The 23,277-nt window shown below is 44.0% G+C and overlaps 1 protein-coding gene and 1 long non-coding RNA gene across 3 annotated transcripts in view; one reads left to right on the forward strand and one right to left on the reverse strand.

Moving 5' to 3' along the window:
• Window positions 1-23,277, forward strand: part of FER1L6 (fer-1 like family member 6) — a 163,153-nt gene that overhangs the window by 77,600 nt on the left and 62,276 nt on the right. Inside the window, 5 exon segments of the mRNA XM_035697460.2 lie at window positions 482-634; window positions 5,678-5,855; window positions 8,941-9,065; window positions 14,211-14,345; window positions 17,709-17,858. Of these exon segments, the coding sequence (XP_035553353.2) occupies window positions 482-634; window positions 5,678-5,855; window positions 8,941-9,065; window positions 14,211-14,345; window positions 17,709-17,858 (741 nt within the window).
• The window catches only part of LOC118350387 (uncharacterized), a 49,748-nt gene that overhangs the window by 5,892 nt on the left and 20,579 nt on the right, over window positions 1-23,277 (reverse strand). For both annotated transcript variants that reach the window (XR_007401541.1, XR_007401540.1), the window contains exon 3: window positions 9,084-23,008. This is a non-coding gene — a long non-coding RNA (uncharacterized LOC118350387). The remainder of the gene's footprint in view (window positions 1-9,083; window positions 23,009-23,277) is intronic.

Consider the following 23,277-nt stretch of genomic DNA (forward strand, 5'->3'; position numbering starts at 1 on the left):
GTTTTTTCCTTCCTTGACAGTAAACAGAAAGACATTCAAAGACATTCATGGATTTTTATTTCTGCTTTTTCATTTGAATATTCTGGAATGTTACCTGGCTCTACGGAGCACCCATGTTTGAGGATAAAACATTATTATATGATTACAAAAAAAAGCAAAAACAAAGGGGAAGATGTTTTATTTTATAGGCAGACATAAGTAGGCCACCAGGGGTGCCAAATCGTGGGTACGCCTTGCATATCAGTAAAGCACAATAGCACAATTGGGTATATGGGGTTTGCACTGTACTTGTAAGTCATGATATAAGACTTTCTCAAAGAAGCTGCACTTCACTTGCTTGCTTTCATAGATGGGTAAGTGTCTAGATGGTTTAAGTCACAGAATTTGTTTTACAGAGGGGGACTGTTTCAGGATAGGGGAAATCTGGAAGGGTACCTGTTAAACACCAACTCATCAGATCCATTCCCCTTCATTCCCACAGCCACAGCACACCATTCCCGACGTCTTCATCTGGATGCTTAGCAACAACAAGAAAGTGGCATATGCCCGCATTGCCTCCAAAGACCTGCTCTATTCCCCCATCAGGGAGCAGATGGGCAAACACTGTGGGAAGATCAAAACTCATTTCCTCAAAGTAAGTCTGCACTATTTTTGACTCAAAGACAGGAAATCTCCATTTTTCCCAAGTCTCTCAGTATTCCTAGTGTGTGTCTATATATCTGACTCTTCCCCCAAACTTTCAAATGTCTGAGAACAGACAGCAGAAACACCTAGTCCCCTCTTGATTCAAACTGTGATTCGGTAGATCATCTTGAGGCTGAATATTTTTCAGTTTTCCAATTACTATGTCAACAGACATATATAAAGGTTTTTTTTTTTAACCTAGGGGGTGTACCTCAAGATTGCTTTAATTTTTATTTCTTTGATCACTAGGAGAAAGAAACATTTTTTCTGTTAGTTTTTTATCTTTTCTCTTGTGCAATTTGTCTGTGTCACGGTTTCATGTGAGTTCATCTATATTTTAAAAATAAATTACAAGAGAAAAGATTCGTATTTCACAGAACTGGTAGCTTAGGATTCCTGTGGCCTTCAGTTGTTAAATTCATCTTGGGTCCATGCACCCTTCATGAAGACAGGTCACTTAATGCCTCATGAGTGGACAATCATAGATACAATCTCTGGATGGATGCTGCTGCTGACTCTAAATCAAAATTTGAGCTTTCTTAGAGACCCTGCGTAATTTATCTCTACTACAAATTTATATCCCAGAAGTAGACTTGAGCAAATCTGGAGAAAGAGTGGTCCAGAGGCTTACCACTCACCACTGATTGACAAGAATGTGTAATTTGGCTGATTAGCTCTTCCTAACTCATCATAGACTTTCCTAGCAATTCCAGTTCTGATTTCTTGCTAGAGGGAGGGTGAGAAGGCTCATGAACCATGCCATATGAAGAATGGGTGAAGAGAAGACTGCTTGACTGAGAAGAGTCTTGATGGCATGAGAGAGTTTTGAAGTGATTGTAGGGCTACCACATGCTGATGAGTTGAGTGTGTGTGTGTGTGTGTGTGTGTGTGTGTGTGTGTTTCCATAGGATAGAAGCTGGCACCATGATAGCTGTTGTAGGGAAATAGCTCCCTATACAGAGGTCCATATTTGTTCTTTGTCCCCTTGATATAAATACAGCAATGGGCAGCTAGGTTAGATAGCCTCTAAGCACCATCCAAACGTTAGAGTCTACCTTAGATGTGATTGTTAAATGTTGCAGACAGAAGAGGCAATAGGGATAATGGTTTAATGCTTGGGCTTTAAAACAAGGTGAATCTGGGTTGAAACTTGAATTAGTTGGTCAGGGCTGCTATAACAAAGGACCACTGAGTGGTTTAAACAACAGAAACATCTCTCAATTCTGAAGGTTGGAAATCTGAGATTAAGATATCAGGCAGAGCCATGCTCCCTCTGAAAGTGCTAAGGAAGCACCTGTTCTAGCTTCTGGTAGTCCCTTGGCTGGTGGAAGCATAACTCCAATCTCTGCATTATGTTCTCTCTTTGGTGTGTATCTCTTCATATGAAGTCCTTTTTGTAAGAATCATATTCCAGTTAGACTTCATGTCAACTATATCTGCCATGACCCTATTTCCAAATAAGATATCGGGGATTATGACTTTAATGTATGAATTTTAGGGAGATACAGTCTAAACTACTACAGAATTCTGGGGCTAATATTTATAAGGTGTGTGACCTTGAGCAAGTCACTTAACATCTTTGTCTTTCCTATTCTTCACCCATCGAATGGAGATGGTACTGAGGGTTAAGTGGGTAATTGCTCATAAAGAAGGCAGAGTGGAGTCATCCTGAATAATCACTCAATAAATGTTGGCATTCAAACAAATGGCATCTAACATCTAGAGAACGTTTCTGGAATCGTGTTCCCGTTCATATCTGGTGAAGTACCTGTGGCTCTGTATGTTATTTTCTATCATGTGTGTCTCATGATTCTGAAACTGATCCCTGTAAAATTGTAACGGAAAAAAAACATTCACTCTAGTTATTTACCACAAATGTCAGGGTTTCTCTTCAAATTTCTCCATCCAAGGAATTCTGGGGTCACAAGAAACATTTGTCTTAAAAATAGCAAATTGTTTCAGACGGCTCTATGCTAAAAATACTAGAAAATCAGTGTAAAGTTCCTCCCTCCTAAATATTGTGATGTATGCTGTCTTTATTTAAAATTAGAACAAAGAACAGCTGTCACATGAAGCCCAAGGATGGACATAACAGAATTTAGAAGCTTCACCCTGTGGCCTTGGCTTACGTCTGTCTGTATTTTCCTTTTGCTGTTGGAATTACTTTGGGTGATAGCTTTTTAAATTTTGTTGAATTCAATTGCACCGACTTGATGAGACATCTTGATAAGATGACTCAGCAAAACTATTTTCATATCAGTTTTGATTGTCACCCTTTCTTTTCCTTTCCTCTCTCCACTTCTCTTTATGTCCCTTTCTCCTCACTGAAATGGTAAATCTGAGAAAAGCAAGAGTGGCACCAGGGAGGGCAAAGTGTTTACCCACCTACCAGTTGCTCTGGTTTCTTAGCTGGGAATTAAAAATGCAGGAAGACAGAGCAGAGAATGCAAAAATTTCCAAAATCTCCAGAACAGAGTTTCCTCAAAATTTATGCTGTGGAACAGTTAACCTTTGAGTGGCTCCATGAGCTTCCATGGTCAAATTCATCTAGGAGGTTGCAAGTGCCCACTAGCCAGTAGAGGGCTCCCAGAAGTTCTGCTGTCAGGAAACATCTCTAACTTTTAAGACCCACGCTTGCCAACATTATTCATCTAGAATAGTTATTTACAAATGTTAGGAAACTACTTTTACTAGGGGCCCAGTTTGGGGAATATTAATCTAGAGGAAACCAAAGTGCCTCATCTGAAGGCACATGGCCAAATAAATAGTAACAGTAAATCATGGTCCCTAGTTCCATGGTCTTTCTTGTTTTCTAATTTAAATATGTTCATAATGCTTTAGTGAACAGGATAAAACTGCTGGAACAAAATTTTCTGAGCTCAGCCCCGTCCATCCTCCAAAGGAGCAGAGCTTTCCTGTTTGGCTTAGGTCTTATCACCACTGTAACCACTGTAGCTGTAGGATAGAAAAAGACATTCATGACCAAAAGGAAACTACTTGTGGGAGGAGATAGATGCAATCAGAACCCAGATAGAGGGTGGCATTTCACCTTCCTTTTCTCTTCACCTGTGTGAAGTCACCACTCCGTGTGAGTCCACCCCAGCTGGACTCTAGGGAGCCCCTCCTCCATCTCGCCTCCATCTGAATCCCATCTCCTGAGTCCAGTCAACTTCTCAGGACCCCAGCCTTCAATCCAGCCTTCCCTAGGATGCAGCACCAAGTGGTGGCTGGGTCCTGCCACAGACTGAAATCTCTACAAGGCAAGCACACCCTCTCTTTCTAGTACCAGTTGCCAACTTCAGCACGGTTTGTGTGAATTACCATGTCTTGTCCACATAATGAGCAAGATTCCTCAGCCTTGTCTGTGTCATTCTCTTTCTCCTCGAAGGCTTTTAGCAAATCCCTTCTTGGCCCAGAGTAAGCACTCATTAAATGTTAGCCTGTATCACCACTGTTAGTTCCCAGCCTTGTATCTTGGTTCTCGCCTTCCCTCTTCCTGGGATGCCGTCTCTCTACTGGTCCAACTCCTGAAGTATCCATTAAAGCCCAGTGAAATATTTGACTCACAAAGAAAAGATGGAAATACCTGCTACTACTTCTCTGCTCTCTTAGCATTTTCTCCCTTACACCTGACCTTCCACTTGAATAAATGAACGAAAGTCGGCCTCCTTGTCTAGATGTGAGCTAATGACAGGGGGCCTGGAAGTGTGTCTTGGTCATTGTGTTGCCCTCCCCACCCCACTGCCTCGGGAAGGCCTAGTGGCACTTCAGGTAGTTACTAAATTCAGTTGCTGAAAATCCATTTAAGAAACCCACAGAGCAAGATAGAAAGGTAAACAACCATGCTCAATTTTGGATTCAGGTGCTCTCCACCGGTGCCCTGAAATCTGTCAGAGCAAACTGTAGCCTCTCATGTAGGATTTTGTGATTCTCTCTGGAAAAGAAGTGGTTTGGAAGGAAGGGGAAAATATGGACAGGAAATCTGAGGAAACACTAAGAGACACTTAGCTGAGTCAACAAGATCTGGAGAGATAGCTACTCTCAGAATGAAAGTCTTGCCATCAATCCTAAACACAGCTGAGTCTGGGGTTTGGGAGTCCTTAGTTGGGGGAAGGAGTCCCCTAACCCTGGTGACTAGGAAATAAAGAAGCCATACTGCATTGAGTTATATCCTCCACACCTTGAGAGCACATGCACCTGCATATGCACATCTGTATGTGCAGACACATACTATTTACACTAAGACACACAGATTCAAACAAACATAAATAGAAATCCAAATCAGAGTACATTCAAAGGAGAGCATGCAGGGTAAAAAGTGAACTTGAAACCACGCTGCATCAGGAAGGGATGAAGAGACTAGAGATGGTTAAGAAAGGACAACAGTAGACAGGTAGGTCTCTTCAAGCACAAGGAGGCCTGACTTTTGGAAGAAGCACATGAGTCCTTCTGAATGAAGCAAAAAGGTAGAGAAGCTGTGGTTGGAATTCCAGGTGCCCAGAAGTTCTGGGAAAGGAAGTTTCAACTCAGTGTTGGAAGAGGCAAGCAATGGGGGTACAGAAACCAGCACCTTGCTCTGGAACTGTCTCTGGTCGAGAAGCCAGCACCTGGCTCTGGAATTATCTCCCCTGGATTTGGGTGCTGGCTTTGTCACTTGAAAGCTGAGCGATCTTAGGGAACTTCTTAAACCCCTCTGAGCCTGAGTTTCCTCAAATATAAAACAAGGGGCAATAATCATACCCTCATGTTAGATTTAAATGATCTAGGGCTTGGAAATACCTACTTGAACTTCAGGCCCCACTAAACCTGGATCCTCCTCTGGAATGGTACATGGTGGCAACTGGGGTCACTGGTCTCATTTTGATATAAGATTAGGTCCTGAAAACTGTTCTCTGAATACCTACCCTGGGTGTGTCCCCAGATCCACAGAACCTTTTTTTCTCAAAGAGAGGCTCCTACTAATGAAGGGGTCTTCCTTGTAACCTTTCCCCAGCTTCCTGGAAAACGGCCAGCTGGTTGGTCAGTGCAAGCAAAAGTCGATGTGTACCTTTGGCTGGGCTCCACCAGACACTCCAGTGCCATGTTGGACAACTTGCCGGTAGGCTATGAAGCAGAAATGTCCTCCAAAGTGGCTGGCGCTAATCAACCCCCAGACAACCTGCTCTACCAAGGTATGATGTCCACTGGGGGTCATTAGGTGTCTCTGGTGGACTTCTGAGAAAACGGTGAGGAGGGTGGCATGTGTGAGCTGTTTGTACATTATTTTTGGATCAATTTATTAATCTTTTCAAAACACAGTTTCTAAATTTTCTTCCTTACTTTCCAATGTCCCATCTCAAAAGAACAAAGTGAAGCCGTTAAATACATCTGAAGTAAAATTTGTTTTTCTGCTGATAGAACGCAATTTGGGTTTCTTCCTTGGCAGATTATATAGATTGAGCTTACATTTGAAGCAGAAGATGTCTTTTAAAAACACATTGTAAGTTCTTGCTCTGATATGACATGTGGAGTTCCTTTTCAATAGAACTAGGATTTTGACCTATAAACAGCATTTACATTTAACAGTAATGACCTAGTGGGAACTGGTATCACTGGGATCATTTGTGTTTCTTTAGCTTGGGTCTTGATTGGCTTTAGAAATTCAGCATCCTTTTGTAATCCTTTCTTCTATGTAGATATTTTCTACTAGTGCTGTTATTTACATTTTCACATAATTTTGGATTATAAATATAATAAACTGCCTTACAGTTGCAATTTGCATTGTTTCCAAATGGCTTCAATTTGCAGGATCTTCAGACATAGTAGACTGCAGTTTCACCTTCACTTCAACTGAAGATAAATTTTGAACTGAGCCGGTGCTGGAAGCATAGGAGAGCTTCCACAAATCCAGGTTTTCTGTGTTACACAAGGCTCCTCTGATGTTGGTTGACCTTGACTGCCAGTGGAATTTAAGTGGCTCACTAGTTGGAGAAGACAAGGTTCTAGGGATATTTATCCAGTGGTTCAGCTCATGGCTTCCATGCCCAGTGTCAATGCATAAAAGCAAGGAAAGCTCACCCCTGTCCTTTTGGAAAGTGCATAACCCTTACCATGTGCCAACCGTTGTGTCCTCTGCTTTATACATTAGATTGAATTTATTTGTCACATCAACCCTGGGTAGTTTCTTCATTTTACAGAGAGAAAGAGGATGTATCAGAAATGCTTAGAAATTGCCCAAGATCACATAGTTAGTAAACGTTGAAGTGCACTTCTCCCAACCCTGCTTTATTTGCACTGCTTTCCATCCTTTCTTTAAAGAGTTTTCATCTTTGAATGAAAGATACCCACATCAAGTTATCTTGTTATTTCTGTAGATACTATCTCTAGAGATCTAAGCTACCTGGACATCCATTGCTGTCCCAGCTACTAACAACTTAAAGGAGAGGAAAGATTTTTTCCAAAGCTTTCTGACCCTCTGCAGTGTGTTATTTTCATGGAGTGACCTAATAAACTTTCTCGTCTGTGCACTGACTTTGATGGCTTTGGCGGCCTTCCAAGCCCACTGGAGAATTTTGCTTCTTCACTTATTTTTGTGCTTCAGAAAATATCCATCCAACCAATAATTAATTTGCACCTACATATGGCAGGCGCGGTGGGAAAACTAGCAGGGGATGCACAGATGAGACAGGGGTCGTTCTGCCGTCTAGTGGGGGCGATCAGACTTGTCTCTACTAACCACAAGTGTGAAAAGTGAACTATAACGGTGGGTCACCAAATCGTAAGAGTGAAGAGGAAACTGAATTTATTAGTCTAAGGGGCAGAGCTGATAAGGGGTTTTAGAAAAACAAAAACCTCAATTAAATAAACTGGGTCCCCTTAGAGTTGTGCGTTGTACTGCCTATGTGGCTGCAGCTGGGGGCTCTGAGGGACACCCAGGTGGTCCCCCAACTGTTATTATCACAGATAATGAGTAATAGTAACAGCCACACCACTAATAAAGTTCTTCCCATATGCCAGGCATCAAATTCTTAGTCCTTTGATCTATCAATTTGACTAGCTCTACTTAGTTAAATTAATAATAGTTCTTCATAGTGTTATTATCCCCATTTTGTAGGTGAGGAAATAAAGGCACAGAGAGGGGTAGTTACTTTGTATGAGTCCATGTATAGACCTGTGTGACATAAGTCTAGGAGTGGCATGGTCGGGGGAGGGTATTTGCACCCTTAATTTAACTAAGTAGAGCTAGTCAAATTAGTATATGAGGGTTCCTGTATCCCAGTCCCCACATCAACACAAAACACTCATATCCTGAGCACAGTATAATGTTGCCTTTGGGGAGATGGGGAACAGGAATAGGGAAGGGGATAAGAAGAAGCAAATGGACTGTAAAAAACAAGAGGGGCCTTACAAAGTCCCATGAACCTAGGAATATAAGCCAACTCTCACTTGGGACTCCACCACCAAACTCTGGTCTGCCCTCACCTGCAGCCCTCTCTCTGCTCCTGTCCTGTCAACAAATGTGCTCACTTCTGCGTTTCACATCCATGTCCTCTGCCTGCATTTCTCACAGGATGTGAGTCCCTGGCCTCCTGTCACTGGAGTGTAGGTGCTTGTCTTATCTTCTCCCCCCTCCCTGGCACTCCCTGATGGCAGGGGCTGGCTTGGCCACTTCAGAATCCTGAGACCAGACTGTACCTGGTATACAGTAGGCACTCAAGATGACATTGGGTGGCTGAATGGAAGAATGGATCAGTGGCTGACCCAAGAGTTTATTGAAGCAAAAGCTATTAGCAGGACAGCCCCTTCCTTAAATATACACACATGAGTGAGCGCATGCGCCAATGGAAACAGCAAGATCACAAAAACATAAAATGTGGTATTTTGGAAAGAGAAGGTGAGTTTGGAATCTGATAGAAGTGAAATCCAGGTTCAGGCATTTGATAGTTCTGCAAACTTGGAAGACTTCTATCACCTTTTTGTGAGCCATTTTCCTTGTACATATATGGGGATGATTATATATGTAATCACAGGGATGTTATGAAGATTAAAACCCATGACATGGTAAAGGTGCCAATGACAATGCCTGGCTCTGAGGTACTCATAAATGCCCCCTCCTCCTTTCTTCACTGCTTCCACTCCAGTTTCAGAGGCCGATGATTCTCCTAGTCTTTGCCTCTGGACACACCCACAGATGCACATGGCACAGACACCTACTTCCCCCCCTCAATGTTGGGAAAAGCCCACTGATGCCTGTCCCTTTCCACTATTTGTCCCCAGACCGGCATGTCTTTCAGCTGAGAGCACACATGTACCAAGCCCGGGGCCTCATCGCAGCCGACAGCAGTGGACTCTCAGATCCTTTTGCCAAGGTCACGTTCCTTTCCCACTGCCAGACCACAAAGGTAACCAGGGAAGCTCACCTGTCTTCTTCCGGTAGCCCACAGCTGGTCCACAGCAGAGCCCAGCAAAGGAAAAAGCAAGGGCATGTTGCAAATATCTGCATCTCTGGGTATGCAGGTTTTCAGATTCCAAAGCACATGTGCAAGGAAGAGTTGGCATAGGGAAGGCCTCTTGTTCCAATGTGACCCATTGTCCTGCAGCTGAGAAAGCAAGTACCTGAGGTGAAGGAAGCGTGTGGGGAAAGAAGGATGAGGAGAAGAAGTGAGACCTGGCACATCTCAAGGCTTATGATCCAACCTTTGTGACAGGTCTTAACGGGGAGGAACATTTTCCAGCTTTGCAGTTAGGAAGCTCTAGACTTTGTACTGTTGCTTTCTACTTACCAGCTGCGGAGCTTTGCACACTTTTAACTGTACAATGTGGTGTCTCACTCTGTAAAATACAACTTCCTAATGGGTGTTGTAAGGATTAAAGCAAATGGGTCTACACCAGTTTCCTCTGGGCTTTTCCCTCTTCCTATACACTGAGTGCTGAAAAGTAGAAGGGTCTCTGATCAGCAGGTGTCCAATTGGATATTTTTCCCATTAGATCATATTCTCCAAGGATTGACTGTTCTCTGAGGATTCGGTGTTCTGAGAGGGAAGAGTTCACAAGGGATTCACCATCTCTGGTTGTTAAGACAAACACCGAGGACTCAAAGAGACCTGAGTAGCTCATCTATTCTCTGGCCACGCTTACTCGCTAAACCTCAATCTGTTGTCTAAAAATAGGGCTGTTGTAAAGAAGCACAAAATTAAGTGTATAAAGTGATTGATGAATGGTGGTCATTACATAGGCTGATGTTACAAAGGCTGACATGTCTCTCCAAAGAGAGGCCCATGCCCTGGGAAATTGCATTTGATTTGTGACACACCGACCTAGATCATAATATGAATCATCATCTCGTCCATTTCTCCAGCACCTGCAGGCTCCTTGCTCTATGATGGGTCCCATGCTGGGCTCATGGGCTTCACCCTGGAAAACCCCATACTGCGGGGCTAGACAAAGTCTTCCAAGAGCCCTGGAGAGGAAGATTAGTTCTGTCTAAGGGGGGGAGATGCGAGAGACCTCAGAAGGAAAGTGACTGCATCTTCACTTAGTGAAGGAGCATGAAAACATATGAGGCATGTAGACTCCAGACTACTTTCTCTTCCCTGTGTTTTGAGAGTTAGTGCATAGCTCAGTGATTAAGAGTATAGACTCTGGAGCCACATTGTTTGAGTTCTGATCCAAACTCTTGAAGCAAAGCCCTCATGATGATGATATCTTATACACTTCCCAGAGAATAAACCACTCAGGACAGTGCCTTGCTTGTAACAGTTTCTATGTGACTCCTTGTTATTATTGTCATCAAGGCTTCCCATCAGAAGCGAGGAAGATTCTCAAAGAATCCCTTGAAGCATTCCTCCACTTGCCACAAAACTGTGGGATGCTAAGCCCTGGTGATCCTGGAGCCCTGGATGGGGAAGGAGTTTGAATGAGCCCACTGGGCTGTAATTATCTTCCTATTTTGCATCTCTATCCAGTACCTCCATTTGATTTGGACTACTATCTCAAAGGAATAAATGGTATTTATCAAATAATCATTTGAATGGGAAAACAGCTCCTGTTGAGCTCTGGACTTTGCCTCCATACTTTTGAACCAATTACTTAATTTTTGTTAGTTATAATAGCTGCCATTTATTAAGAGCTTCCCACGTGCCAGGCATAATGCTAAGCATTTTATACATGTTGTTTACTATATCTCACTAGAGCCTAAAGTGGATGTTATTAGTGTTGTATTCTGCAGATGAGAAGGTAAGGCTTAGGGGCTATATAGGTAGAAGGTGGTAGAGCCAAGATGGAAACCCACGTTGGTCCAGTTCCAAAGCCACTTTGCTTAACTACTCTGTTTCCCTTTTGGTAAGCAGAGGTTCTGGTTTCCCTGCTGTTTCAGTGCTGTGCTGCCTCAGAGCATGTGTGGGATATGCCCCACCTTCACACTCTTCATGATGAGGAAAGCTGAGCCTGGGGTCCCTGCGATCATGTTTGAGCTCCACTGTTCACCTGGTAGCACCTGCCTGAACCAACGACATGGAGCAGAGAAAGAGTCTCAGCAGGGTTGGTCCTGCAGCCAGTCCTTTTTAAAGTGACATCATGATATGAAATATCTAAGAAGGGGAATCCAGTTATTCTGGTGACCAAAGGATCAAGGGAAAGGGAGACAGCTCCTCAAAGAGAAAGGCTTTGGAGACAAAAGGGCAAAGGGACCAAGTGGCTGAGAGGAGCTTTAGAGGACAGGAGAGGACATCACGGGGGTGGGGGTGGGGATAGTGCAGAAGCTGATATTTTAAGGAATCAGAGTCCTGAAGACACAGACTGTCTCCTATTAGACAAGAGTACCCAATACACAGACTGCATGTGGGAGATGTTCAGTATCTGCTTATTGATAAATAGTGTGGTGGGGGTGGAGTCAGGTGGACAACAAGCACTTACTGAGCACTGACTGTGTACTAGGCACTTAATACACTTTATCTCAGACAGTGGTCATCACAACTCTACAACATTGGCACTAACCCCATTTACATGAGGGAAGCGATGGTTCACAGGGGTTAAATCACCTGCCCAAGTTGAGGCAGGCGATGGAACTAAAGTTCTATCCCAGGGATATATGATTCAAAAGCCATGCTCCATCCATAGTATCTCATTCCTTCTTCAAAGTGTCAGCTAAGTACTACCAGAATCTCCCAGATGGCAGCAAACACAGTCATAATGCATAACTCCTCAAGGAAGCCCTGAAGAAGAGAAGCTAGTCATGAGCACTTTGGCAGAGAAGTGCGAGAATGTATTTTTGTTTGGGTGAGCCTTTTAGTACCTTCACCTTTAGTGAAGGTGGCCACAGGGCCCTTATACTCATGGGAACAACTCTGAGGACAGGCCAGTGTCATTCATTTATTCTTGCAAATAGTGATTGAGCATGCCATGTTGGTGCCTAATACTGTGCCTAGCACATTGTTTGTTGAATGTGCTAAGAAGTATATGTTGAGTAGATGAATGCCGGTATCTGGAATCTTATTAAGTGGTATTTATAGCCCAAGGTGTCAAGAAAGCCATCAGAATATTTCTATATGAAAGATGCTGTAAGGATCATAAATCACTTTGGTATCACGTGTTGCATGCATACTGTGAAAGACTTCACATTTCTATTTTTAAAACCAACGTAAAAACCCATGTTTCTTTGTGATGTCAGACACCCACTTAGGGTCAATTTTCCCTGCAACTATGTAACTTCTGTTTGTAAGTTGGTTGAAGCCATTTTTTTCCTGTCCAAAAAGTTCAAAAAATTTTTTTCTGAGATTCGTGTCAAAAACATCACTGTGTCTGAAGCATAAAGTACTCTAAAAGCAAAAAGCAAGAAAGGAAGTGAAATGAGTCAGTCGGAGAAGGACAAACATTATATGTTCTCATACATTTGGGGAATATAAATAATAGTGAAAGGGAATATAAAGGAAGGGAGAAGAAATGTGTGGGAAATATCAGAAAGGGAGACAGAACATAGACTCCTAACTCTGGGAAACGAACTAGGGGTGGTGGAAGGGGAGGAGGGCGGGGGGTGGGAGTGAATGGGTGATGGGCACTGAGGGTGGCACTTGACAGGATGAGCACTGGGTGTTATTCTGTATGTTGGCAAATTGAATACCAATAAAAAATAAATTTATTATTAAAAAAAGGAAGGAAATGGTGAAACGCATAGTATTTTTATGACTCACATGAAGAAAAACAATAAAAAATTCTCTCCTGACCACAGTGCAAACGGTTTAATGGTGTGACTAGAGATGCCTCCTGATGTAAAACTCCTAGATGCCATTTTGATTTGTTCTTTGAAGTCCAGGAAGTAGATCCAGGCTGGATCCCTCTCTGACCACCTCCCCCCATCCCACATGCAGAGTGAGAAGCAAGGGTCTAGTTCAGAGGGGGTGTGGAAATTCCCCATGTCCCAGCACCTCTGTGCTGTGACATCACCCATTTGTCTGCACAGCCTGGAAGAGAGGGAAATGTGACTCTGTGGCCTCTTTCCAGGACTAGCCTCACACATTGACAGGCCAGTTTCGTGCCAGGTACAGAATCCACCCATCCTGCAGACAACCCCAGTGTTCAGCTCTGTGAAACTGGCAGATGTCCAAACATCTAATTGACTAGAGTAGAGGAGGCAAGACTGATAACATGCCCCCTTCTGAGGGTAGCCGTTGAATGGCCTGACAGAGGGGCTGTGAACCACTTCCAGGTGAAACACTCATGGTTCTAAACCAATAATGCAGACTGTTGTCCTCGGTTCTTTGGTTTATCCATCTGTGTGATGGACACAGCCAATAACCAATGTTATTTTCTTTGCTATCGCAGAGAAAAAGATGTCATGCAAAATGGTGAAGGTTAGTTTGGAGACTCTGATTAGTTCAACGCAGTCAAATAAATATCCACAGAACATTGGAATTCCACAGAAGGAATATTAGAGTTAAATCCCACTTTTGAGTATTTAATGACAAAATTTTATTTGTTCATACATGAAGAACCACTAGATCTTCCTCATCCTCAGTGTGCCCTTCCATAAAATAATAGCATCTACTTGGTGAGAGTGGATGAAGTTAGCAGCCTAGGCTTTGGCGCCAGAAGATTCAAGTTGAGTCCCAGTTCAGCCACTTGCTGGCTCCAGATACGTGAGCCCTGGTTTCCTGATCTATAATATATGAGCAGGTAACTGTCTACCTCTCAGAGTGGTTGTGAAGTTTGAAGGAGACCGCAAAGTGGGACAGCTGGTATACAGTGCTCAACAAAGGGTAGCTTATGTTACCTGCAGAGCCCTTCTGGGAGGCTTGAGTTGAAATTAGGTATGCAAATACGATGTTAATCATTACAGAGGGCTCTACTCAGGAACCTATGTAAGCTCTTCAGGACAAGGAATCTGCAACCCCTAGCATCTAGCATGCTGTGGCTTGGATGTTAAATGACTGAAGGGGGATGACTGGAGTGGGTTCTCTTTGTCCTCCACCAGGAACTGTTGAGTGAATGCACCCCTCCCCCTCCAGCCCTCTCCAATGATCTTTTGCTTTTCTTTTGGCCTCACCGTCCAGGTCATTTCCCAGACCCTCTCCCCTACTTGGAACCAGATGCTGCTGTTCAATGACCTGGTGTTGCATGGAGACCAGAAAGAGCTAGCAGAGTCCCCGCCTTCGGTGGTGGTGGAGCTCTATGACAGTGACGCAGTGGTGAGTGTCCCAGGAGGTGCTGACTGGACTGCAGCCCATTGACCTCCTTTGTCTAGCCAGCCTGTGAATGCTCAGGACCTACAGGCGCCCACAAGCCATTCTGACCTGGGAAAACAATGAATTACAGAACCAGGAAAATGGGTGGTGGTCATTTGCTTTACTAAGGGCTTTTTCACTTAGATTTCCCATTCGATTGCACTTAGAATAGGATCCTGGCCACAAAACTTCAGTCCATACATGCTTCTTCAGGAATAAGATACTTGTATGAAGTCACCTGCAGCTGTACCCAATCTCCAGCTATGTCCCTATTGCTGCTCAGTAAAAATGCTCAATAAGTATGTCCAGGCCTCAGGGTGCCTGGGTGGGTCTGTATGTTGAGGGTCTGCCTTTGGCTCAGGTCATGATCCTAGGGTCCTGGGATCCAGTCCTGAATTGGGCTCCCTGCCCAGCAGGGAGTCTGCTTCTCCCTCTGTCCCTCCCCCTGCTTGTGCTCTCCTCTCTCTCTGTCTCTTTGTCTGTCTCTAAAGTAAATAAATAAAATATTCAAAAAAATGTCCAGGCCTCCTGAAAACTGCAGGTGTTTACTGACCTCACTTGCAGGGAGAGAACTGGGTGGGGACTGTCACCAGTTCAGCCCTTGTAGCTGGGTCTCTTTTTCCTCTTGGATTTGATTCCAAGCTCAGCAACAACACATTTGTCTCCATCCCATTTCTGTTATGATGTTAACCAAAACTTTTCCTCTCCAACGATGTTTGTGCTCCATACTAAGTAGATTCAAAAGCTTACTGGAAGATTTTTTTTAATTACTAAGACAAACCTTCTTTTTTTATTTTATTTTTCTTCTCTTTTAAATTAAAAAAAAGTCTAAGATAAGAGGCAAAGGCTTATTTCTTTTCTTTGATGTCATGGCCCCCTTGGGAAGTTGACAAAGCACAGAAATATTAAGAACAACAGTTGTTCCAGGAAGCCTTCCTATGTCTCCTCAGCTCCTCAAGCATGCTGGCAGCTCTGATCTTGGTGCAAGGTCAGGAGGAAATTAGCATGGGAGAATTGTAGAGGATGAGCAGGGACCTTGAAGAGTATGAACCCCTCTTGCTTCCTGGATAAGGAACCAGAGACCCAGGAAAGTCAAATGCCTTGTTTAAGGTCACAGGTAGCAGGAGGCTGAGCCAGAACTTGAACCTAGCCTCTTGTGTCCATCCTTTCCTGCAAATGTGGGAGTAGCTGGTATGGCTATACCCCTTTAGACACACACATTCTGTTTTTCCATGTCACTCTCTCTGTACCTTATTCCTCCAGCTGTAAATTGTATATATTTATGGAACACGAGTTCTACTCTTACGAATATAGTATAGATTTTCTGTATAGACAGCCACAAAATCGATACCTTTTCAATTTTGTTGCTAACAACACGATTCCAGGGACGCCTGGGTGGCTCAGTGGTTGAGCGTTTGCCCTCAGCTCAGGGCGTGATCCCAGGGTCCTGGGATGGAGTTCTGCATCAGGCTCCCCAGAGGAGCCTGCTTTTCCCTCTACCTATGTCTCTGCCTCTCTGTGTGTGTCTCTCATGAATAAATAAATAAAAATCTTTAAAAACAAAATGAAACAATGTGATTCCAGTCCTAAGTATTTTTTTAATTTGAAAATCAGTAACCATAATCAAGCATCTTTGCCAACTCCTAAACCAACCTACTGTACTACGTGGATTTTCCTTTGCTGTCCCTTTGCTTTTCGGACCCCTTCTTGATCTCCATTCTATGTTTGCCCTCCTGGGCCCCACCTGAACCAGACCCTTCACAGAAAAACAAAGCCTACATTTTTACCCCAAAACCAAAAGAAAACATAGGAGAGAAAAAAAATATATGAGAAGTGTATTTTCTTCCTGGAGAGATACACGTAGACATGTAGAAGGTTCTGTTTACACCTGTGGGCTGCAGCTACACCCAGGCCCGCAGCCTTCTAGTGGTGATCAGATGATTACATTCCAACTCTGCCAGAATGTGCCTCCAGTCTAAAACTTTCTCTCATTACCCAGTGGCTTGTACCCTCATTAGGGCCCGCTGCTTCTCTAAGCAATGTGTTTTTATTTGGCAAATTAGCTCAGGTTTAAGTTTGCTCTTTTGTTCCAAGGCAATTTTACTTAATTATTCCCAGTTAGGGTCATGGATGAAATAGAGAGCAGACCACTTGCATCCAGTTGCCATAACTCCATCCTACGAGGGACAGTTCTGAACCCACCAGTGGATACAAGTAGGGAGCTTTGTTTGTTTTAAAGTCAAAATAATCATCTAAAATAATCATCAAATCATCAAATAATCATTAGTTTAAACTAAACCCCATTTCCCCCTCAACCAAGTTTCTTACTATAGCCAGGAATGCTAGTGCTGGTTTGAGTCCCAAGGGAATGAAACAGAGCAGCTGAAGCCCTGTGCTGAATGCGGGTGCTGTCCCTGTCCCTTCAAAGTCATTAATCCAACAGCTTTCACTCAATAAATGTAATGAGTGCCTGCCCTGTGCTGGGGGACACAGCAGTGAGTAAAACAGGCAATGCTGCTACATGGAGTTTACATTCCAGCCATTCCTGAGATAAATAGCAAGGCAGCCCCATGCTCTAGCCCCATGCTGCTCCTGGAGGAAGGACATGGTGCCCTCCCATAGTTCCTAAAGAATCTCGAGGCCCACATACATACATACAAAAATGCTTCAATGGCCTCTTATTACCAAGAAAAATGGGCAGAACTGCTCTATCACTTGAATATACTGACCTTCATCACCATCATCGTCATCATCATCATCTTACCATGTATTGAGCACTCACTGTATACCAGTCACTGTGCAAAGCCCATGTATTATTAAGTCAATCTTCACAGCCCCATTAACAGGTATTATTTTGAATCCCTTTTAAGGCGTGAGACTCAAAAAAGTTGAGTAAATGGCCCAAGGCCATAGAGTTAGAAAGTACCTCATGGACTCAGGGTTTGCCTGGACTCCAAAGCTTGTGTTCCTGACCTCAGTGGTATTCTGCTCTGGAGAGCTTTTGGAATGTTTGGTGCCACCTATTTCTTCTTTTCCCCTTCAAGTCTACCTAGATGATTATTTAACTTAATCCACTGAGCCCCCTTTGTTGAGAAGAGAGATAATCCCTAAAAGCCTTGTGCCCAGAAGTTTTCCCTGGGAGCCCAAATGGATTCCCCTGACCTCCTGGCCTTGGTAAGGGATAAAAGGTTCTTGGCGGAAGAAGAGAGTGACTTAGTAGCAAGAGGGAGACACTGAGGCTGACAGTTTTTTTTTAAAAGTGCATTGATGCAGGTCAGAACTAGGTAGGTAACCATCAGGGACAAATTCCTTTCTTTTCTGCCTTAGGGGAAGCCAGAATATTTGGGTGCCACAGTGGCTGCTCCTGTTGTGAAACTAGCTGACCAGGACTATGAGCCACCCAGACTATGCTATCACCCCATCTTTTGTGGAAGCCTCTCTGGAGGGGACCTCCTTGCTGTATTTGAACTGCTACAGGTATGTGAACTGAAAGTGTCATCTGCACTGGAAATCTACTTTGTCTTCCTGGCCAGAGAAGCTGTGCTAGATCACTGGTCCTGGGTCTGAAAGTGTCTCCTTCTTGGGATCTGGGAACTGCCACTTAAGAGTTCAGGTAATACAGGCTACATCTAGAGCCCCTATAGGTCAGAGTCCCAGGATGAAACATCCTTATGGGTTTGGCCAGCACTGCTCGAGCAGCCCTATATGCAAGTCCTGGAGCTCATACAGACCATGAGAGAATAAGGGGGAAGAAGGGAGCAAACCTGTGGGCACTCACCACATGTGATGATTGCTGCCTCACATAACTTTCATCACATAGACTTCACTCAACCCTGTTGAGGTATTATGAGTCCCATTTTCCAGAATATAAGCCCAGGATTGTTGCAGTTGACTGGCCAAACTCATCATGCAGCTAAGAGCTGAACTGAGACCTTTAAAGCCTCTTGCTTCTACACTGCATCACATAGTTTCCTGAGGACAGGGAAATCTTAATCAGTCCCACTAAGACATAGGGGAATTTATGAACATGTGCCTCAGAAGACTTTTCCAGAAAGCAGAGGCAGGATACTGGGGAGGGAAGCTGAGATCTTAGGTCTGACTGCCCAATGGAAAACCAAATGGGACATGGAGAAGACCTGGAAAAGAAGTGACCAGGGTAGGGCCTCTATCAGAGACCATTGCATTCATTGAGGCAGGTGGCTCTTTACCCTTGGGTCTGACCAATTCCTCTAGAGGTAAGCCTGTTTTTCAGAAATCCCATTTTTAAAAATTCACTTGGTAGAAAAACTATAAAGCAAGTACTCCTCACACATAGAGACCAGGGAGAGGAAAGGTGATAGAGTCAGATCCCATGGGTATGGATCTCATTTCCACCACGGAGTAGTGTGTGACCTTGGGTAAGCTACTTAATCTCTTTGTTTCACCTGCAAAACGGGGACGATGATCAGTCTTCCAAAAGTGACTGGCATGGAACTAATGCTCAACAAATACCACCTATTTTATTAGTAGTAGTAGTATGCCACAGAATATTAAAGCAAAATGTCTAGTTCCACCTATTTATTTCATGTGAAGAAATTGAGCTGGTAATAGAGGGGTAAAGACTTGCTTAACATGGCAGGTCAGGGCCTAGAATCTGGCTATACTGATGGACTCCTTGATTGCTGAGAGGCTGGAAAGTATAATGGGGCAGAGAACACCTGAAAGTGCCTTTTAAAAAGATGAATGTTACCGATAGGAACATTTCCCAAAGTGTGCTTCTTGGAACACCGGTCCAAATACAGTGAAAGGAAAGTTTAAGAAATGCTTCACGTTGTATATTACAATAACCTGTTTTGTTTTCATTGGTTTCCTTTTTAAAGTTGCTTTTCATTTGTGGTAAGTGGTTCTTTTTAACTTAGCAACACAAAGTTCCCTTTTTCAAAGCAGAATGATACCTCATGAAAATGTTCACTGGATAGTAACACATGTGGTAAAAGTGGCAGAGGATCAGCCGGCTTGGGAAAACTAGATCTGGTGCAAAGCCCCCATTTCACGTGTCAAGAAGCTGAGGCTCAGGTTAACTGGGATTCAGTCAGCTGCTTTTTAAGGACTGGAAGCTGCTTGTACTGCTCTGAGCCTGAATCCCCTAATCCCTCCATGAGGGGCTGGGTGACTGGTACCTACAGGCTTCCTGAAGGATGCTCTCTGGGTTCCATGGTCTTCCCTCCCTCCATGCTGAGGGCCCCCTTTCCTCTCGCTCCCTCCCTCCATGGTGAGGGTACCCCTCCCCTCTTCCTCCCTCCTTCCCTTCATGCTGAGTGTCTCCCCTCCCTTCATTCAAGCTGAGAGGCCCCCCTTCCTCCCACTAAGCCTACAGTCCCCCCTCCAGTCTTCCCTCCCTCCACTGCTGAGCTGAGGGTCTGGGGGTGGAGGGGAGGGGGAGATCCTGCTGCTTCCTGACAGCTGCATTAATTGTCAGAGGTGAACAGCCTAGGAGATCCAATTCATTAGGGCTTCATTAGGACTTCTCATTTGATTGCTTGTTCAAAAAGTAATTTGATCATCAGCGTGACAATCTTAGTATGTGGATTTCGTACGTGCTGAGAAGACGAGCTGGAAAATGCCTTCATTTGTCACCAGCTGCTCTCAGTTTTCATCTGTGGGTGGTTTGCTTCAGCCTTTCCACTTTCATTACTGAAATGCTTCCCTGTCTCAGGAAAGATTTGGTAACTCGGCTTTTCCATGTCTAGGCCTGAATGCACTGGCTCTACTTCCCTCCCCGACCCAAGCCAGCAGCCACCTATCTGCGCAGTCCTGGCACATGGCCCCACTATTCGCCACTGTTCTCTGCCTTGACAACTCAGACTCAGACTTAATTCTTCCTTCTGGGTCCGCACTCTTGGCCAGACCAAGCCTGTCCGTGAACGGTTACCATCTTCCCAGCTGCCATGTAACTCTTCTCTTCGTGTTTCCTGGTCTTCTAGCTTCTTATCCTTTTCTTGTTCACATCATCCTCAACATTCCTTCCAGAAGACAGGTTGGCCCATTCCATTCTCCTCTTCAGAAATCATCAATGGCTCCCCACTTCTTACCTCCAGAAACATGTCTCAAAGTCTGTTTTGTGGAACACCAAATACAGTCTCTCTAGATACAATGAAGAGAACGTTTGAGAAATGCCTCATATTATATCCCTCCTGAGGACTTGGAATGCCCACTACCTTGGTCAACACCCTGAGAAGATCTGAAATTTCCCAAATGTTGTGACTATGAAACTTTCTGTGTGTGTGATTTTCACATCTCATGAAAAGAAAGCCTAGCCCATAGGAGAATGTCAGATTTCTGCAGCTTAGCATCCAAGCTCTCCTAAAAACTCATCTTCAAACTGCTTCTTCAGCCTCATATTTCCTCATATTACTCTGCATACTCTCTGGCCTGTGTGTGCCAGCCTGCTCCAGGTTTCCTGACTTCACCACATAGATGTGCAACTCTGCTTTTAGTCCTGCATTAGCCCATTCTGAAATGTCTCCCCACTGCACCCATCCCAACCTCCATGCTGCACTTACCTGTCTAGGATAATGGCCATCATCAAAGTTCAGAACAAGAGATGCCTCTTCCAAGAAGCTCTCCCAACCCTCACTTTGGTTAAATGAAATGTTTTCTCTTCTTCTATCCTGTAGTACATTACCTCTTTTTCTTTTTAATTCTGGCTGCAGTAAGGTCAATTGTTTACAGGCTTATGTCCATTGATTTGTAAGCTTTTTGAAGGCAAGACTATTTCACTCATTCATTCATGCAATCAAACAAATATTAAAGAGTATCTGCTTTGTGTCAGGCATGTTCTTAATAATTCATCAGTGAATAAAACAGGCAAAACTACCTGCTCTCATTAAGACTTATATTCTAAGGGGAAGGGGAGATAATGTAGGGTACTACATAAATTATAATGTAACAGCAGCATGATGATAAATGCTAAGAAGAAAAGGTAATGCACCATGAGGTGTGGAGTGGACATGTGTGTGTTGGGGGAGGGGGAAGTTTGAAATTTTAGGCATCCACGGAGGTCTCACTGAGAAAGTGATATTCAAGTCAAGACCTGAAGAGGAGGAGCTAGTGGGCCATGCAGGTATCTGGGCAAAGAGCATTCAATGGAGAGGGAGCAGCAAATGCCAGCCCCTAAAGATTAAGTGTGCCTGGCATGTTCAAGGACCAGCAAGGACACCAGTGTGACTGGAATGGAATGTAGATGAAGTCAGAGGAAAAAGATTGTGTAGAGCACTGTAAGGAGTTTGTCTTTTATTCTATAAAAAATGAGAAGCCAAGAGAAGATTTTGAGCCTAATGTCTGATTTATGTTGAAAACTATGGATGCTAGATTGAGTATGTGCTGAAGGGGCGCAGGGGAAAACAAGGAGGCCAACTGAGAAGCTCTTCAGGGAATCCAGGTTGGAGAACTGGGGACTTGTATCAAGAGTGTAGCCACGAAAAAGGAAGATTCTGGTAGAGTCTACAGATTAGGAGATGGATTGGAAGTGGAGTGTGAGATTCATCTCCATGTCACACATGGAAGCCAATAATAAGCGTATAGTAGACTCTCAGTACAATATCTTCAAACATGCCTCACTCATTCACAAAGATATGTAGAGAAAATCTGAGTGTAGAGTGATAATACTTTCCTTGCAAGAGGATTTAAATTTGTTTCTGAGGTAGTCTGGGGCACTAGTAATCCTAGATCACCTGAATCCAAGATTAAGACGGTGTGAAGCCAAGTTTACACCTTTGTTGTTTCCAGTTGACCCATACTCCTAGGGAACTTACATGTGTTGGAAGGTGTGCCTGGTGCCTTGCATGCTGTCTCACCCATTCTTCACAGCAATCTATGAATTAGATATCATGATCTTCACTTTACTAATGACAGAACTGAGACTCAGAGACACTGGGCGACTTTTCCAAGTTCACACAGCCAACAAGCGATGGGGCTCTGGGCTGTGCTATCCATGGCACCAAAGAAGAGGGGGTTACGCAAGTATAAATGATGGGCTAAGGCACATAGAGGATACAGAAAGTCTTCTGAGCAGCAGTGACTTTTCAGATGAGCAGGGTTGGGACCAAGGTCATACATGACCCTGAGAGTGGCACCTCCCTAAATTTTGCAGACTGTGTCCTCATCCTAGTCCTGCATCTGGACCTCTTTTGAGGTTCCAATATATTATCTCCACTGGGATATTAGAGCAATCAGCTTTTGGATCAGCCTATTCAACCCACCTCTGATGCTTACCATCCTGCCTTTGTAACCATTCTTTAACCTTCCTCTGGCCCCACGCACCTTGTAAACTACACACCATGCAGTACTTTTATAAAAGCCCAGGCAGGGGCACCATCCTCTGCCACCACCACAGCTGTTTTGTGGCTTTCCCTCCAGAGCTGAAGAAACACTTAGCTTTCCCAGGGAGGTGAGGTTTTGCAAGCTGAATCACTCAGGCTGGGCGGTACTGGGCGGGTGTCCTCATGGCTTCCAGCACCTTTATCTGGTCTGGTTCTGCAGCTTCATTGTCTCCAGCCTACTTGGCGCCCACAGTGTCTGCTGTCTTCTTTGTCTGAGCTTTCTTATAATTAGCTTAACCACATCTGCCGTTGCCAGCTAGAATATGCCTGTGAAGAAGAAATGGTGATATGTTTGTGCTTTGTCTGTTTTGATGAGCAATTAAGCTTTTTTGAGCATATGGAGCTAATGTTTCTGTCAGTCAATAAACATTTATCAAGGACCCACTGGATGTGGAGCACTGCTTCAGGGGCTTAGCGGATGGAATGAAGTAAACAGAGGCTTCCTCTTGGCCAAGTCAGATGAACATGCCCAGTGCATCTGGCTCTCAAGGGGCTTGGAGGGCCATCTGGCCCAATATCTGAGGCCCAGAGAGGGG

Source organism: Canis lupus, chromosome 13 (assembly GCF_003254725.2).
Source record: "Canis lupus dingo isolate Sandy chromosome 13, ASM325472v2, whole genome shotgun sequence".
Lineage (NCBI taxonomy): Eukaryota > Metazoa > Chordata > Mammalia > Carnivora > Canidae > Canis > Canis lupus.